This window comes from Strix aluco, chromosome 1, assembly GCF_031877795.1.
Source record: "Strix aluco isolate bStrAlu1 chromosome 1, bStrAlu1.hap1, whole genome shotgun sequence".
Lineage (NCBI taxonomy): Eukaryota > Metazoa > Chordata > Aves > Strigiformes > Strigidae > Strix > Strix aluco.
In genome coordinates this window covers 115584454-115603188 of record NC_133931.1, presented here as the reverse complement: position 1 = coordinate 115603188, position 18735 = coordinate 115584454, and the positions used below count along the sequence as shown (strand labels likewise).

The 18735-nt window shown below is 37.7% G+C and overlaps 1 protein-coding gene across 5 annotated transcripts in view; it reads right to left on the bottom strand.

Annotated features, from left to right (window-relative positions):
- Positions 1–1023: 1023 nt before the first annotated feature.
- Positions 1024–18735, bottom strand: part of WDR37 (WD repeat domain 37) — a 48066-nt gene continuing 30354 nt past the window's right edge. For all 5 annotated transcript variants that reach the window (XM_074831994.1, XM_074832002.1, XM_074831965.1 and 2 more), the window contains 4 exons: positions 18511–18652; positions 6356–6490; positions 5579–5693; positions 1024–4197 (listed from right to left, as the gene is read on the bottom strand). In XM_074831994.1, the coding sequence (XP_074688095.1) occupies positions 4066–4197; positions 5579–5693; positions 6356–6490; positions 18511–18652 (524 nt within the window). In that variant the 3' untranslated portion in view covers positions 1024–4065. The remainder of the gene's footprint in view (positions 4198–5578; positions 5694–6355; positions 6491–18510; positions 18653–18735) is intronic.

The window sequence follows — 18735 nt, the reverse complement described above, 5'->3', positions numbered from 1 at the left end:
GCACACTATTTACTCATAGGTTTTAAAAAATAATCTAGTATTCAACACATGCTCATCTTCAAATCCCCTCCCCCCAAAATACAAACAGAAATGGCCTTTGTAAAGGGTGTAGAACTTTGGTCATTAGAAGATTTAAAGAGGTTACAAGCATCAGAAGTTTAAATCAGTTGCAATAAGCCCTGACTTGATTTAAATCCCTCGGTTAAAATAACTAAAACCCAGGGTTTGATGTTCTATCTCAATCCAGCCCCTCACATCAGCTGTGCCACCTTGTAACTTTAGTCTTTTATTTCTGGTCCATATTGCCAGCGGCACTAAGTTTTCCAGAGCACTAGCTCTTGAAGATTCAAAATGTGGCAATAAGGGATCCTAAAGCACATTGAAGGAAAACATGGTATGCATAAAGCAATGTTCTGCACTCAGGTCCTGGCTAGGCAGCACTCCAGTGAGGCATCCGAAACCCGATGGCATGGCTTAATGTGACACTGAGCTTTTTTGGGATTTATTGCAACATTGCAAAGCTCTGTTTTGAATAATATGGGTGCAAGAAGCCAGCAACCTTTATTTTAACTTACAGAAAAACTGATGGTGGAGCTCCCCCACCAGAAAAGTTTTGCAATACTTCCACTGTATTCTAAACATATAAAAACTGGTTTAGATTTTATTTGAACTATAGACCATAGTGAAAAGCCACATGGACACTTTTGCACAATCTGCATAACAAAATGGAATTACAGATTTTTTTTCCACACAAAACTGGAGGACAGTATAAATGCAGGTCTGAGCACCTTTTCAGTCTATACACTTTACTGGCAGCACGACCATTTGAACTCCAGAAGTCCTACTGTACAGGACAGACTTGGCTTTCTTCCAGAAGAACTGTGCCCATCAACACCTTAGAAACAAACTTTTTAAGCAGAAAGGAATGGAACGTGGCTAGGAAGATACTCTGACTACTAACAAAGTGAAATATTAATAGCAACCTTAATGCAACAGAGAAGAACAGCAACTTGCAAAAAAAAAAATTGTTGAATGTTTTAATGCATTTTGAGTCATAATGAAGAAGAACATTTTACATCTAAAACCAAATTAGCAGAATAATAAAAAGTGGTTCCACATAACTTATAAATTCTTTTTCCAAAAAGGTAGTTCTCACAGATTTAGGCAACAAATGTTTCATTCCAGATCTTTCTGACTGTATACACAAATTTTGTGAAAACTGATGTGCATTGCTTGAAAGACATAAAAGCTTGATTTTGCCCAGTGATGAGTTTTCTGTGAAATTCTGCACAATACTGAAACTGTAACTGCAACTCTCCTCCGTTTTATGAAATGCTGGACATCGTTCAGTGCTGAAAAACACTCTTTAGAACATTCAAAGCTATGAAATGTTTTCCACATGTTTAGTCAATGCAGTACTATTCACTACTACTGCTCATGTGTAATTCGCTTCACTGGGAATGGCAACCTTGGCTTAACCTTCGGTACAGTATATAAAATTAAGCTAAGTGATAGTTAAGTGTTTTGCTGATTTAAGTATTAGCCTGCTCATAAGAACACGGCTCTAGCACCTTGTTTGGTTGATTTTTTCCAAAGTGAAAGCATATAATCTTCCCATTCCTGGTGCCAGAGGATGGTCCCTCTGGTGATATAAAAAGTTTGCAGCAATGATGATTAAACTGCATAGAGTCTAGTGGTCCTGTATTACATATGTATTAGAGAAGCTTAAACAGACAATTTAGTTTAGCAGGACCAAAAATCAGTGACCCTCTCCCCCACCTCAGGTAATAAAAGGACAGTCATTGCTCAAGATACTACATGCAGGCCATGCTGGAGAAACTGCTTCTACTGGCTGGAGAGACATTTTTCTCTTCTTTAAACAGCATCAACCTGTGTAAAGTTCTGTTACCAACTAAATGAAAAAATTAATTATTTTTTTTTTTTTAAGAATAAAACCTGCAACCCAACACCAAATGGCTTTACCCAAGAGTTAAAAACCCAGGGGGAAAAAAAAGTGAAAATAAACTTTGACACCATCCCTTAACCCTTGTTATCAGCCTTAAACCTCTGCAGCTGCCTTCTCCAACGTCACTAGTTTTGGTATCTTAAGATTACTTCAGTACAATTCTGCATATATCTTGCATCGCAAAAGAACAAAAAAAAAAAAGAGAAAAAAAACAGAAAAAAACAAGGGATCAAGATACTATGATGACCTGTACTATGAAGACACTACGTAACATTCTCCATTAAATATCTTGAGCTTCCTTAATGTTACATTGCAAAACTATGTCCAGGACCTCCAGTTTCCCTACAATCACTCAATGATGCATTCATCATCCTATCCCATTGCACTCCAATGCCATCATATGCTAGTTACAGGAGAACCAGTTAACACATCTTAACGTCATTATAAACAGTGCCACAGAGGACATGAGCACAGCTATAGTTTCACAAAATCATAATCATGAAACAAAAAGTTCATAATACTTATCTTATGCCAACCCACCATAAACTCCACGACTGCCACTGTAAGAGTGCACCCTTGGCTTACCCTCACCCTTCATCTTATACTGTGATATGTCAGACAGTTAGGGGCAGTATCTCCCTTTAGCTAAAAAGAAGTGTCTGTCTGAAGCAGCCTCTGTTCTTTCAAAGACGTCAGCTGCCACCTGCATTGACATATAATCAGCAGCTGTGGTCTAACACCCCACTGCCAGTGCAAAAAAGGCTAAGCACAGTGAGGAGCAAAACCAGAGCAAAACCATTTGGGAGAAAGAAGGGAGACCTATGTTAATTACCCCCTTTTGGAACAGAATAGGGACTGCAGCAGCCCTTGCCACAGCTGAGAACAGAAAGGTGACAGATGATGTTTACTGATCGTATTGCTCCATTAAGTGTTACTTATCTTAAGGATCACATTTAGTATGATTGTCTTTCCTCTCATGTCAGAGATAGTGCTTCAGCCAGAGACCAAAAGTGCTTTTTTCTAGGCTACAGAGAGATTCAACGCATCTTGACCAACATTCATTTTTGAGGTAGTACTCATTTACTTTGTATTGCTGGCTCAAAATAAAAATATGGGAAGTGAACACAATTAAAAGTATGCTCACTGTAGATATATTTAAAAAAAAAAAAACAACAACCCAACCCCCAAAAAACCTATTTCCTTTCTGGGCAGATCACCAAAAAGAAGCAATCCTTCTTACAAAGGTCAGCTCACATTCACTGGTAAAGTCAAACTTTCATAAATGGTTTATAACAATAGCTATAAACTAAAGTGCTTCAAAATTTGCTTGACTAGATTTCAGTGATTAGAATCATAATATTCTGGACTTTTGATAGTATGAAATGCCATGAGATTTTAGAATCACTTTATATAAGAAGGGCAGAATGAGTATTTTTCTTTTTTAAAAAAAAAAAAAAGTACAAAAAGAATTCCAAACAAACCTGGCAGTCTATACTCACTACAAGTTGCTTGCATTTTCCTTCTCAAATCTACTATTTCTCCAGTAACTGAAACAGAAACGGAGTTGAAGTTGCCCTATACTGCAGCACTAAAAAAAGTATTCCAAATCAGATGCAAACAGGGAAATGTTTACAATCATACAACTAGTGAAATTCACACTTCATTTCAAAGTCTTAGCCCTGCAGATTCTTTTTAACACAAGGCAGATATGTAGTCATGAAAAACATAACAGACTGCTATACACTCTCTACATTAATTACGGAAGTTTCACATTTATGTCACAAATGTAATGCCCTACTGTGTGTATCTATTAAATGCTAAATAACTTATGAACATTTATGTGCTCTATGCAACAGTGAACATATTGACCAGTGGATGCCAAAATATAAAAGTTCATACACAAGACAAACTAATTTTAAAAAAATCACATTTTCTGTACAATTCATGCAAACTGTGCACAATGTGGTAACAAGAACAACATTTGCTAAAGTCTCCACTTAAGGAAGAGCTTTTACAGTGACAGCAGACCAATGTTCAGAAAAGTCTGCGAAAGTGTAGAAGTCCATGGCAACATAAAATGCAAAAATTCTTCCAGCATTTCATTTTTCTTGTAACAAAGCAGGGATGTTGATGTTCCAACCAATAGCCTGGCGATCAAATCCGCATGTGAAGAGGTTACATATTGGATGGTCCTCGCTCCATGCTGAGCAGCACACCATTCTTCTGTGGCCCTGTGACAGTTCAGGGGATAGCAGTATTACTTACAACGTATTTTGAAAGCTTCTACATCAACTAGGTAGTGCAACTCAAAATGCAAACTTGCTAATGCTCACACTAGTTTCTATAAACAGTACTTGAGGATCTTAAAGGTCACTGTTACTTTCATCTGCAATGTAAAAATCTTTGTTATGATGAGATTCATTAATACCAGCGCCAGATCCATAATGACAATAGCACACAAACAGGGGCACCAAAACTTTTGAGTTTTCCAAGGTATGTTTGCTATCCAATTACATTTTATTTACAAAAGCAAATCAAATTTTGATTTTAGCATTTTTATTTATAAAACCAATCTTAAAATGCAGTACTTGCTGGCAACTACTTTGTTATTAACCTGCTGATTAAGCATCCATCACATTCATAACTCAGAAAGAATAATACTACAGCAAGAGGAATGTCATATTGAGGAAATGCAATGCCTTATCTATTGGTCAAATCTAACAGTAACAAAAACACCTCAAAGAGAATTCTGACCAACATGTAAGTTTAAAAAAAAAAAAAAAGAGACTGCTATGATTTCAGTAATTTCAGCCTGAATGGAAATATTAAGGAAAAAAAAAGAAAAATCAACACTAAACAATAGACTAAAAAAAACTAAGCTAGAGAAAGACTAAAAAAGACTAAATGTCTTAAAACCTCTTCCTAAATTCTGGCAAGAGCTGCTGAATCCACCCAAAAAAGCCTACTGAAGTGGCATAATTCAATTAATTTTGCATAGTCTATTTGCCTCATTAGAGATGCTTGCCATGCCAAATAGCACCACAAATGCAGAAAATTTGATGGCTGCAGCAAGAATGGTTTAGTACATTGCAACAAATATCAAGAATGTACGTGCATAAGCACAGAAGGAAAACAATAAAATTTATCACCAGATCATGCAAGGTGAGCTCACAAAACTGACCCCCACTTTTTTCCTTTTATGTTTCTTCATATAACAAATTAAACACTGTGTAACTGAAAATAATCCAAACATTAAACCTCATAGTGAGTCACTTTTCTGACACAATTCATATCAAGATATTTAAACACATTTTAAATGCTCTTACACATTTTTTTCCATTTCACAGAGAACGCAAGCATTAGTTTCACTTTAAGTAAAGAGAAAAATTATTATGAAATCCACTTGAAACATCATTTCCAATTCCAATCAAAAATTCAAAATGTGTTACTTATTTCCATGTTGGTCATTTTCAATAACTAACAGCAGCATATTTGTATAGACAAGTGTATTTCAGGATTTGTTCAGCTTTTAAACTAGAGAGACCAAATCCTTCTTTTAACCTTGTATGAAAGAAGAACAAACATACTTTAAGGCTATAAATATTCAGTTACCTGTCTATTACTGCGAGGGAGGCGTGCTAATCGCACTCCTGACATGTCAAATAATCTCACTTGTCGGTTGTCATGTGGAAGGGCAATGATTCTTTGACCAACACATACATTAATCCTGCACAGAAGAGACAAAAGTAGGTTATGTACAAAACAGTGAGAGTGACAAATAGAACTTGACAATACAAGTTTAAGCTCATGGGAAGTGATACAGCTGAATTTTTCCTGAGTAGAATTCACAAGTGAAAAAAGAAAAAAGTATTAAACCATTAAGGTGTTCTCTATTGTACTAGATGCTCAAACAGCCTTAACATCTGCATCCTGTATAAAAAAATCAGAAAAGCAGTACTATGCATTTACTGAAAAATAATGACGACTACACCTACATTTTATAAAACCACTTCAGGCCTTTTTCAAAATCTGACAGATCTCAACTTTAATTTTAGTGACTCAAATTAAATGCATATTCAGTGAATTTCAGTTGGAAGGGACCTACAACGATCATCTAGTCCAACTGCCTGACCACTTCAGGGCTGACCAAAAGTTAAAGCATGTTATTAAGGGCATTGTCCAAATACCTCTTAAACACTGACAGACTTGGGGCATCAATCACCTCTCTAGGAAGCCTAGAGAGCTTGACCACTCGGTCAAGAAATGCCTCCTAATATCCAGTCCAAACCTCCCTGGCACAGCTTTGAACCATTCCCACATGTGAAAGAAATTAAGAATTAACTAGGAAAACATGAATTAAGAAAAACAGTAACTCAGAGATCTGCTTACCTGTTGACTGCAGAATCTGTACGGATCGTTGCAATAGGAGACCTCATGTTTTTCAAATCCCAAACTTTTACAGTACGGTCATCACTACCAGAAACAACATTGTCTCCCACAGTGAAAACTGCAGATGTCACAGTGCTACACAATCAGGGGTAAAAAGAAAGACGTCAGGCTCTAAAATTCTTTATTAAACTATCATCTAATTTAAAGGTCTATTTTCTATTCCTGTGTTTCCTTTCAAATATGTAACTTGCCTTTTTTTTTTTTTTTTTAACCCAAAGTAACCTGAAATATTAAAACTCCAAGTGGGTACTTTAGAATAAAAAAATATTCTTAACAGAAGCTGTGTCACTTGAGGCACACAGGGCTTGACTAGCTCAAATGCTAAGAAAAGAAGCCCAACAGTGGAGAGCCACTCTGGAGGCATGCCTCATATTCCACTGAACCTAATATGAACTAAACATGTCCAGTCTTGAAACCTTAACTCACCTGTGAAGTTCTGTATTAATGTCCAGTAGGCTTATCAGACAACCAAAGCTGCATTAGTAGCATACAGTACAATTCTTCCTCTCAGGTGTTTTAAGACTAGTAGTCAAGTTCTTTTACTTTCCATCCAAACACCTGTAGAACTACCTCAGGCATTTGTCATTCTCAGCACCGATGAGGTCCAAAATACCTGAGATGTAGCTAAAGCTATTTTTGTACACATACCCAAGCTTGCTGTAATATATACACAGAGCTTCCAGTATAACTCCACTAGCAATACCTACAGCAATATAATAATTTCTAATTGTGATTTCTATTCCTATTTTACAAGTAGCTAAAGTCTGAGAGTCTGATAAAAAAATGGCAAATAGTAGCAGTAAGAAGCATGACCAGACAGTTATGAAAATTTTGCCCATTATGTCTGCAAATATAGAGGGGCAGCCAGAGAAAGACTCCCAAGAATATTTCTAGTAATTGGAAGTGCAACATATTACTTTCAGAAGAGATTATATAAAGAATTTTATTATCTTTGTATTTCATACTTTCAGAGAACAGTACACTGCTGAGCTTAAATTACCAGTTCTCATGATGATGAGCTTTTCTTTTAAATCTTTTATGTATTATTTCATATTAACCAATTAAAGTTTTTGTACTACTATTTTCATTTCAATACTGCGTGAATTGCCAACTCAAAACCAGTTATTTTCTGCCCACACAATGTACTAACAAAGCATTTTTGCCTCTCCCTAAAGTCATTAGGGAAGGCTTTTCAACACTGTTTCTACAGATTTGATTTAATGACCTATCTTGTAACTTGGGTCACGCACATCAATTTCTTAGAATCTAGTCTTTTTAATTTAAGTTGTCAGTTGTTACTGTCATTTTGGCTGTTCTGCAGAAATTTGAATTCATGTCCTATCTAAACTGCTGACTGAGATTAGTACTAGCCAGGTCACAATGGACCAGTTTATGCAAGCCTCTTAATATAAACTGACACCAAATTAAGTTTTAATTAGGATGAAGACCCACTTAATTCATGATACCAAGTTTCCTAACGCATTATTAGAGTGCAGCTAAGCTACCAGGGAGATGATTATAATAAGAACCAAGAGGTCTTCACCTTATCTTCTGGACTTTATGAACCAAAAGTCAAGAAGTTAAAACATACGTGAAGGCCACAACTGATGAGTCTCTTTCATCAGGCACCATCACATTTGGGAAGAAAACTCATTCACGTAGTCACATTACTGCAGAGTAGGGTTGGTATGTTCTTTGCACCAAACTTGTCTTCTACCAGCCTGACTTCCTTTAAACTTACTATCTGCATTTCTCTCCTCACTAGTTCTTTATACAAGCTGCAAAATACCTCTGTAAAATGTTTCAAACTTTCACTGAACTCCATACTGGTATAGCTCATCTGAAACAATGTTTGCAGGTTTAAAATTCACTATTAAATCTCCATACATTGCACACACACTGGGAGACTTCCTTGTACACAACAGTGTAAGGAATTCAAGTCTTAGAAAATTGCCAGGGGAGTCAATATACAACATTTTAGTATTCTGCTACAAACACACAAATCTGATCTGTTTTCCCATCATCAATTTTATTCCTATTACAGTGGGAATATGTTGTGAAACTGTCTTAAAATAACCTTCCAATTTTGGATGCTTTTTTCCCCACAACTTTAAACAGCTTTCCAGCGTCTTTGATCTCATATTGGCTCTCCTTTATCACTTATCACTGTCAAACATAGTTAAATTTCTTTGAACGCACAAAGTTTTTTCTTTCTTAGTTTTATCATTTTTCAAATGAAAACATTCAAAACTATCGCCATGCAAAAAGAATGCCAACTCCAGGTTTGCTAGACCCTCACTGCTCCTGTAAAAACAAGACAACTCTCAAAAGAAAACAAAATCTTCTTCTGTACTGTTTTCAGTTTAACTATTCAGATACTACTAGGTACACTAAGAAAAAGTTTGCAAAATAAAAATGTAATGAAGTTCTGCTGCAGCCCACTCTGGCAGCCGGGCAAGTGATAGACAAAGGGAAGGCTGCCAGGCTGTTTTCTGTGACATCTTCAAAGGTGTTTAGTGGTCTTAGTCCTCTGCCTACCCTCCTAACAGTTCATCCCTGTAAGGCACTGCAGGCAGGGATATGCACTATTTGCAAGCACATGTGACTAAGAAAACAGCCTTTTCCTAAGGAGCTTTGAATTCAAAGGCTAGATATAAAAGCACTTTTTACTGAACCCACTGTTTATGATCAAAAATTTTGGTCGCAGTCCTAGATATTATGCTTTAAAAAAATGAAACATTACACTTCTAGGGAAGATACACTTGATTCAGTTCTCAAAGATACCTCATTTTCCAAGTAAGATTGCAAGACTAGAAGTTTTAAGTAACTTAATACCAAGTCTAAAAAGGCCAAAAGCAGTATCATTCTCACAAACTTGACAACACTGGTGAGGGCTATCAACACTTGATTGTCATCTGAGTAAAGATCAGGTGGGTTTTTTGGTTTTGGTTTTTTTTTTAAGTGGAACATATTAATACTTTAAAAACCACATACATTTAAATTCAAGAACATGTATAATACTACTGGCTTAAGAAAACAAGAGCAAGTGCTGTGCTCATAGGTTTTCTTATGCACTATAGACCATGCTTTGTCTGTGCTGCTCCAAACTGGGCATCCCTTAAGGTGAGACAGATATATCTCTTATCTTTAGTTCTATTTTTTACATAAGACAAAATAGCAACAGGAAGAAAGGCCACTTCCTACTTATAAACTGAAACAGGATTTCAGCCCAACTAAAGGGGGAAGGCGAGAAGAAAGGGAAGCAAGGTCTGTGTGGGAATAAAAAAAGTGGCAGAGCAGCCAATACACAAATAACCTTTCAAAAGTATTGCCTCCCTAACCCCACCCATATCAGAAAAAATTAAAAGATTTTTCCTGTGTTTTCATATGGCTAGTTTTACTTTCTGTTTATACTAGTCTTCAGTTTGTTCTAACCCAGCTAACACTGTGGTTAACATCCCCTCGGCTAAATTAATAAAAAGTGTCAACAAAAGATCATCAGATCCCGTGTTAATGGAATGCTAGAAGACATTAGGTTTTTAATAACTCAAAAAGATGACAGGTATTGTAGGACATTAAAAAAAAAAACTGGCAAAGAAGCAGCAGTCTTATGACACTTCAAACCGTGGGTCCCACAGGGAGTTTGGTGCACTACAACTATTCTCCAGAAAAGCTTCAGCCTCCGCCAAACCCCAGTAAAACTCATTTATCTTGTCATAGGGAGCAGCCGAGCGTGAACTTCCAGCTGACAGCGTGGCACTTCCTCACCACACACCGCTGCCTGGCCTCGAACATCCTGCTCCCTCCGTGGGTCTCAATCAACAGAAATACTGTTGTGCTAGCACTCCTCATTAGGCTGAACAGCTGTCTCCCCAGTCACACTGAGACACAAAACTGTTTTGCATAACAATCTGCTGAAATTTCACACATGGGGGGGGGGGGGTTGGGTGGAGGGGGTTGGGTGGAGGGGGGGGGGGGGGGGAAAGAGAGAGAGATGTTGAATATGTTGGACCATGAAATGCTGATGCAGAACCCTTTATGGCAATGTACCAAAAAAAAAGTTAACACTGCTCTTTCCATTTTGATTTGCAACCTATACTGGGATTTACCATTGAACACTGTGAGACAACATGTTTTCACACCTGTGAAAAGGCATCTACTCATAAGCATTAATCTGTGTGTGGGATGAAGTTCTGGAGAAAATGGACTAAAACAGAGCTTTCAGATAAATTTATTCAATGTATACCAAATTATAGTTAAGCAGAACATCTGAATGCTCAAATATGCCTCTCTCATTTTAAATAGTAAAATTCAGGAACAAAACCTAAGGAAGCTCTATTTGGGACAGCATTTCCTGCACAAGGATTTAATTTCTTTTAGGGGAACAAAGTGTATCCCCACACAGAGCATCCTGCAGCCTGGGGGGAAGCCATGACCTGGGTTTAAAACCTCCAGATACGGACAACAGTTTGCCCTTAAAGGGCAATGGCATTGGCCACAGGAGTCCCAGGGTAAGGAGCACACCAATACCTCCATGTTTGGTTGTGCATTCAGGTGTCAGGAGTGCTAAAGGCACTTGATTGCAGGAAGAGCTAGAAATTCCCAAACTCTGTTGTGGATTTATCTCCAAATATCAGTAGAGCTTTTTCCTCCAACTTGAGAAAAGGTAAGGACAAACCACGAAGGAATTAACACAGAAAGTGGAGGGGAGAATTCAGAGACAACTTAGCACTAAGAAGTCATTTTTTTAGCATTTAAATCAACAATGTCTATTCCAGAGATATGGTTTCATGACATTTAGAGAAAATTGCCAGTATCTCCTTTTCTCACTATCTGTCTTAAAATAATAAAATGACACAGAATTGAAAACAGTAACTAGCTTTTATGAGAATTATTCAATGGCAAGTTAGTAAATTAGTTAAGGTGCAGGTATTTTTAAAATCAATTCCATTACATTTATGATGGAATAAAAAAGGTCCATTTATCCCTGCAGTACTGCTGCATATGTTATGTAAGCTTTAGAACGACAACACGCTATAAAATATTATGCCCTACTCGATAGGATACAAAGAAAAGGCCTTTGGCTATGCTCTTTCGTGGGTCATTTGAAAAAAAATCCGAGCACTTTTTAGTGCATGCATTCAAGAATGGAATTAAGAATCTATCCATCTATTGTAGTGAAGCTTAAAGCACTCATAAACAACTGGACACAGACTTACTGCCTAGATCTTTTTTGAAGTAACTGACAAAACTCTAACGGCTAACATTGAGTACAGTCAAACTTGGTATGTTAGATACTCCATTCCCCAAAATAAAATGCCTAAAGGATTTTTTTTTCTTTTAGCTTTTAATTTTAAGCACTTACTCTTACAGCTTAAGAAGTAGTTTATTCAATTTTTTATATTCCTTTATTAATTAGGAAGCAATTTTTACCATGAGGAAGTTCACCAATTGACACCAGAAAATATTCAAGAACATAAAGGAAACAAAACTATCAAAGAATATTATAAACTTGCTTTTTTGGCACTTCAACAACTCCATGACAGTATTAAGTTGGGGAAAGGTTAGAACAGAAAATGGGGTATTTAAGTTGTGCAAGAGAGCTAAGACAGGTAACTTGGAGGAACCGAAGGCATGTAAAACATGCTGGTCCCAGCCTGTCCTGATTCACAAAGAAGCTAAGAACATAGGAAGTTAGACAAATTCAAAGCTGAATGCTTGAGCTATCAGCTAATAAGGCTGCTAACAACTCTAAGAAAACTCTTGAAACCTTGACATGCTCTGTTACATCTATGTAATAAATGTAAACCAAAAGATTTTTATATATACATGTTTAAAAGCACAAAATTTTAAAAAGCTAATCCTAGAGCTTGAAGTCCATGCCATAATCTTCATTTAAAGAATATACAACACACAAGTGTGGGTCAGAACAGTGTTTGAAAGGCAAGTTTGGGGCCTTTTTCAATGAAATGCAAGAGAAAATAAAATAAAAAAAACACAGCAGACAGAACAAGGTAGGAATACTAACAGTAATACCAGAATCATCTAGTTAAGTAAGACTTGGGGAGAAAACACAATGTTTCATCAGAAAAACTTTGAAGTTCTTGGAGAAGCTGGACTGAGAGATCCACACATGTGAATGACTAAAGTATTCTTTGATTAGAAACAACAGAAAAATGGTGGACAAAGCATCACTGACGGCATGAATAGCTGAAGCAAGAACAGGACTATCTTGAAAAGAACAAAAGTTTTAAACTGGTTAAACTCCACTGACAGCATCCAACTTGTGACATTTTGTTTGGCACAAAAGACTCCCTTTCCTAGCACAGCTTTTAGTCAAAGGTGCAAAACTTACATTTTTAGAACTAAATCTAGATATGCTTTAGCTTCACCAAGAAAACGTGGCTGAAGAAGAACACCTAACAGTAACCTTCTAATATTGGGGCTATCTAGACTAAGACTACTTTCTAACAGGGATATCTAATGACATCGCTGCCTGAAAAGGTGGCATTTCCCCCCCGCCACGACTTGGTCTTTCAAGAACAAGACAGACACGTATCAGGGTATGAGAATTAAGTCTTGCTGAATAAAGAATCCAGGAAAGCCAGCTGACCTTGGCAAACACGAGTGTCCATGAAACTACAGCAATTATTAGTCTCTTGATACAAAATGCCATTTTAATACTAATTCCCAATTCGCTAAATGTCAGAATTCATCTTAGCATCCTAATCAGCTGCTGCTTAAGTATTTTTATATTTTTTAAGTCAGATTTTCCAGCAAGCATAGGAGTTTAAAGATGAAAAGTTGAAGCAGCGAGACATATTTGCAATTCTCTAGTTTGGGATGAAGCACAAGTCACCATCCAGCTGCATATTCAGAGACATACAGACAGCAAATCAGCACGATCTCCTACAGATACATAACCAGAGTGAAGAAGGAGGAATATGCTGTAGTCTGAAAGTGCTATAAGCCACCTTGTTCAGCTCTTTGTCAGAAATAATGTAAGATCCACTTTCAGCATTTCTTTCTCAGAGTTTGCCCAGAAAGTAACACAAAGATATAGATTCAACACATGCAATGCACATTCATGTTTGATGCACTGGCTCAATCTAGCTACAAAGATCAGTAAGTTTGAGAAGTCATAAAACAAACTTTGTAATTTTTTGTCTAGGTCAAAACTACCTGCTCTATTTTTTTTTTTTTTTTTTTTAACCCAAAAACGTATTTAATCACCATGGCAAATTGGTGCATAACTATAACATATGAACAATCAAGAAGCATCAAGAAAGGATATTCGCTTAAGGACAGCAACCCAAAGCTGCTTCTGAACACAACATTTTACTCTTTGAAGGATGGTATTTGCATGTCCAGACTTGGAAGTCCTGCACATTTTTTATTCGAGCATTTCAAGAGATAATGTGCCCAGCCACTGTGTACCTTTGACTATCACTAAACAAAACACTTTAATATTTACCAAGTAACTCTACAGCTACATACATGCATCAACATACTACAAATATATAGCAAAAGCAGTATATGGTTTAAAAGATGTGTACGAATCCACTACCTAATATGCATTCTGTTGGCAATAGGATATCCATTTATTTCCAGTGCTACTAAATTGTCAGAACAAATGTATAAAACCTGTAAAGTACTTGACTGGACCTGTACAGACTTAACATTTTTTTATTTAAGCTACAAATGGTAACAATTTCCAACATGAACATTTTAGAAGGCTCTGCACATCAAGACAAGCTTCAGCACATGCAGAGACACTGGAAGAGACAGAGAAACTCAAGCACATATGCAAGAGCATGTCAATGCCAGAGTTGTTCAACTAGGTCACCACACTGGAAAAAGAATGGCCTTCAGAGCCATTCAACAAGATACGGCTGTGCAGGGGTTGGCAAACAAAAGCAGAAGTGAAGCTGGAATGAAAATTGCCACATAGATGCCAGAATCATTTCACTCTTCAGAGCCAAATCTGAGCCGAACTTGGAAGAGTTCTAATCAATAACCTCTAAATTGAGTAATTTCTCAATAGGAGAACTGCTGTTGCTACACATTATCAAACATGTATTTTAAAGCAGTTTCTGCTGGGAAAAAGGTGTTGAAATTTGAGTGCCCAATATAATTTTGGAGGCTTTAACTCAGGAAGTCAATTTAATTAACATGCAACAAGGAAGAGTCTGTATGATAATATAAATGTAACCTTTTCCCAGGACTCTGTTAAACATCTCATAGAGGGATGGGACTGGGAATTAACAGCACTAGTAATATAAATTCCTACTGGCGTGCACACAAAATCAAACAATAACAAAGATTTATATTTGAGCAAAAATCAGTCTCACTTTCATACCTTTTCATTATTTTTTAATCAGTAGAGAATAAGTAAGCGAGACGAACTGGGGGCATGGCAAACCTAAAAGAAAATGTGACAAGATACGTGGGCAGGGCACAGGCAAAAAAGTCATGTACTGAACTGAAAGTTATCTCTCTGAAAATTGTAAACAAGCAATGTTTACGGATTTGGAAACTTTTCTAAGAAGATACAACTTCGAAAGAGACCTGAATGTACTTTGAAGACTCAGCCGAACGCAGGCTTGAAGTGCAAAAGTACTACCAATGTACTAAACTTGGTCTGTGGATATATAAATGTCAAAATATATTAGAAAACACACTTTGAGGCAAAATAAGTAACACAAAAAAAGAACGGGTAATTTGTAGAGAAGAAGATATAGGAAACTTTTATCATCACCTTAATATAGGAAACAAAGCTCTTCAAGATAAAATCCAGCAGCTAGAAACTGAAGCTACACCAACTCAGACTAGGAAGGCACAAAACGTTTCAAAGGGAGGTTAACTAAACGCTGGGATGAGCAACTTACAGAATTTACCAAGGGCTAAGTCAAAATCTTTGTCAGTGGAACAACCTAACATACAGCTGGCAATTCTAGTAAAATCACTTCCTACTTCAAAACAGGCATTAATGCAAAAACCTTGAGACAGATACGCTGATGACAATAGATTCCTTCTGGCCTTACTGGAGGAGAATTTATTTTCTTGGACTGTCCCGGTAGTAGACTACAAGAAATATTCTGCTTTTAATAAAGCAAGCAGTTACATGCTCAGAACACCAAAATAACAGGTGATTTCTTAGCCTACTTAAAATAATCTCTCATAACTGATATACACACTTATTTTGACAGTACATCACTTTATAGTACAAGGCAATGCACAGCAACTCCTTTCAATTTTCAGATGTCAATTAACTTTATAAAGCCATACTCTGCATATAACAAGATTCGTTAAGACTCTCAACACATCAGCATCATTCTGTTGCATTTCTTACAAGATAATGTACCATTTTGGCTAAATCTTAAATCTAACTCATTAATGCCACTAAAGAGAGTTGAAATTACACTATCCACGTATGTCTTTAGTACTCAGACACAAAGCATAAGTCTGCAAGGCACAAAAAACCGGCAGTTTCCGGCAGATCTAAAGTCTCGATCCCCGCCCCCCAATTCCAAAACTAAAAATTGCCCTTGGCGGCTCGGCTCCCACGCCGATGCTAATTTCGCGGAGGCCGCGGCCGCCGGGCTCGGCGGAGCCCCCCGCCCAACCTCTATTTGCGCGGGTATCGGCGGGGGCCGCGGGGCGGTGGTGCCACCTGCTGGCGCCACCTGCCGGCGCGGGTGTGGCGGCGGCGCCGCGCGGCGGGAAGGCGGCGCCAGGCGGGCGGGAGCGCGCGCTCAGCGCGGAGCTCGGCCCTTCCGGCGCCGGGTGAGCTGCGGCGGGCGGGAGCGGTCGGCCCCGGGCGGGAGCCCCACATCCCTCCGCCGGAGGGAAGCGGCGGCCAGGCAGCGTCACCCAGGGCGCGAAGGAATGACACTCGAACGCCGAGCCACGCCTTGCAGGGGTCCGGTGGCGCTGCGGTCCCTCGTGAGGGGGGATCCCGATGGCATAAGATTTTGGGGGCTGCAGCACAATAAACACTGCGTGTCGGCCTCAGGATTGAGATGTCTGGCAACCAGTTATACTGGTTTAACACAGTAGGAGTTGATCTGGTGAAATAGACAGGAAAAAAAAATAGCTGCTCTATGAGCTCCAGATTCAACAGGTACTACTTAGCAAGAGGCTGTTAAAACTTACAGCTGAGGACTTTAAATCATCAGTGTTAATGGCTGTAACATCCAATTTACACAACTGATTCCAAGAGCCAATCAAAATATTAAAAACTTGGCAAATTTTTCAAATAGACATTCAGGAAAGCCAAAAAATGTCTTGTGTGTATGTATTTTCCAGTCAACAGATAAAAGTTTATTCTACACTGCTTAAAGTGAGAAGATTGTTAAGAGCATCGATGAGAGAGTAATTTAAAAATATTTTGCCAATAGGCAGTACAACAATGGAGCAAAAAGAACATCCCTCAAAGTACGTCGACTGCAAAATACCAAACTCCCATCTCCGCTCTGACTGCATTCCTCAGTGAAATACTCATCTTCCATAACAGAATCACCTCTTCAATGAAACAGAGAGCTGAACAACCTTAGCCATTAAGCAGTAAAGTCAGTTTTGAGACTCTTAATTAAGAGTGTATTCGGTGAAAAAGTCTATGTCAATACTAAAAACCCACACATTCAGAGAACAAAATGGAGACAGACGATACAACAGACAAACACCAATATGAAGACAATTAAAAAATGGAGTAAGAGTGTCCTAAGAGGTTGCTCAAGATCTATTCCATTCATAAAAAATAAAACTTTCTGACAATGTATAGGTCCCTGTGATAGAAGCCAAAATACCAGCTAACACCTTTTACAGTATGCACCATCACCCCAGACCGACATCATTTGGTCTCAGCACACATATGAAAAAACACTAATGCCAATCATGTTCCTTTCTCTGAAAAAGTGTCCTGGGACAAAGCAACTAATTAGCTCAGAAAAAAACGGAAGCACCAATAGACACAAAAGCTTCCACCTTTTACAAGTCATTCTAGAAAAAGTGATAGAAGAGTACAAAAACTGATGGCATGAAACAATTCTAGGATGCAGACCATAAAATTAAGCTTACTCTTCTATCAGGAGAAAATGGCTACTTATATGGGACAATTGTTGTGCACCAAATAATTTATCAAGCTGAGGAGTCCAGGGCAGCGGGGTTTAAAGAGGTTTTCCTTTATATATAGGTTAGCCAACAGTTGGGAAAATGAGAAAGTGGATACAGAAACTCAGTCATAATGCAAACTACATATTTGAATTAACAAAAAAATAGAAACATAAATAAAGATTTGTGTTTATTGTTTTGAGCTAGGACTAACAATCATCTTTTATTCTGAAGATGGGATGTGAAATTTCTTTCTGAAACGATCAAGTTCAAACGTTACAAAATCTTAAAAAAAGATTCACTTCCTCGAGTAAAGTATTTCAAAATTACTCCTGCATTTTCCATGTAACAAAGCTCTGATTAACAGAAGGGTAAGTCAACACCATAACATAGATTCTTATGACTACATCTGCCCACATTCAACAGTAGCCAGTATAAAAACTTAATTGACAACCAAAAATGTTACACCAAAACCACTGTTTTGACAGAACATGGTAATCATTGCCCTTACTTTAATTTCTAATTTTCTGTACAAATTAGACTCTTTAGCTTAAAGAGTAAAAATCAATCCTGCCTTTTTTTTTCCCCACTAGTTCCAAAGTTGTTTCACACTGAGTATCATGACAAGCAGAGGTAATCTGCTTGATCAACTACATTACAGCAATACCCCTAAACTACAGGCATAACCAATGTCAAAAACAACCTCATACCTTAAATTACCTTTAACTGTAAGGAGTTTTATCTAGACTTACCATATAAGCAATATCACACCAAGAGCCCTGGCTGCTGTTTTGGAAATTAAGTACTGCTGTGTTACATTTGAAGGAGGACAGATAGGGGTTTCTGTGAAAATCAGTCTCATAAAACAGGGGAATGAACTTAGTACCTCAAAAAGAGCACAGGAACAGTTTTGTTCAGATTAGCAACTGAATACATTTATACTTTCGGAACTTGTAAAAACCCGTGAAGGAACTGTCACTTACTCTGTGTGGCCCTGAAAGACATTCACAGAATGGATAGAAGGATCTCTGAAATCCCACAGACGGAAGGTTGTATCGCGTGATGATGTCACCACAAGACGTTGGGTGGGATGTGTACAACAATGTGTTAGCTCTTGGTCATGCCCTACAATCACAGATGAGAACATGTAAGGTAATGAATATAAGACTCTTCATTTCCACATACACTTGGAATGAAATGCTGATGAT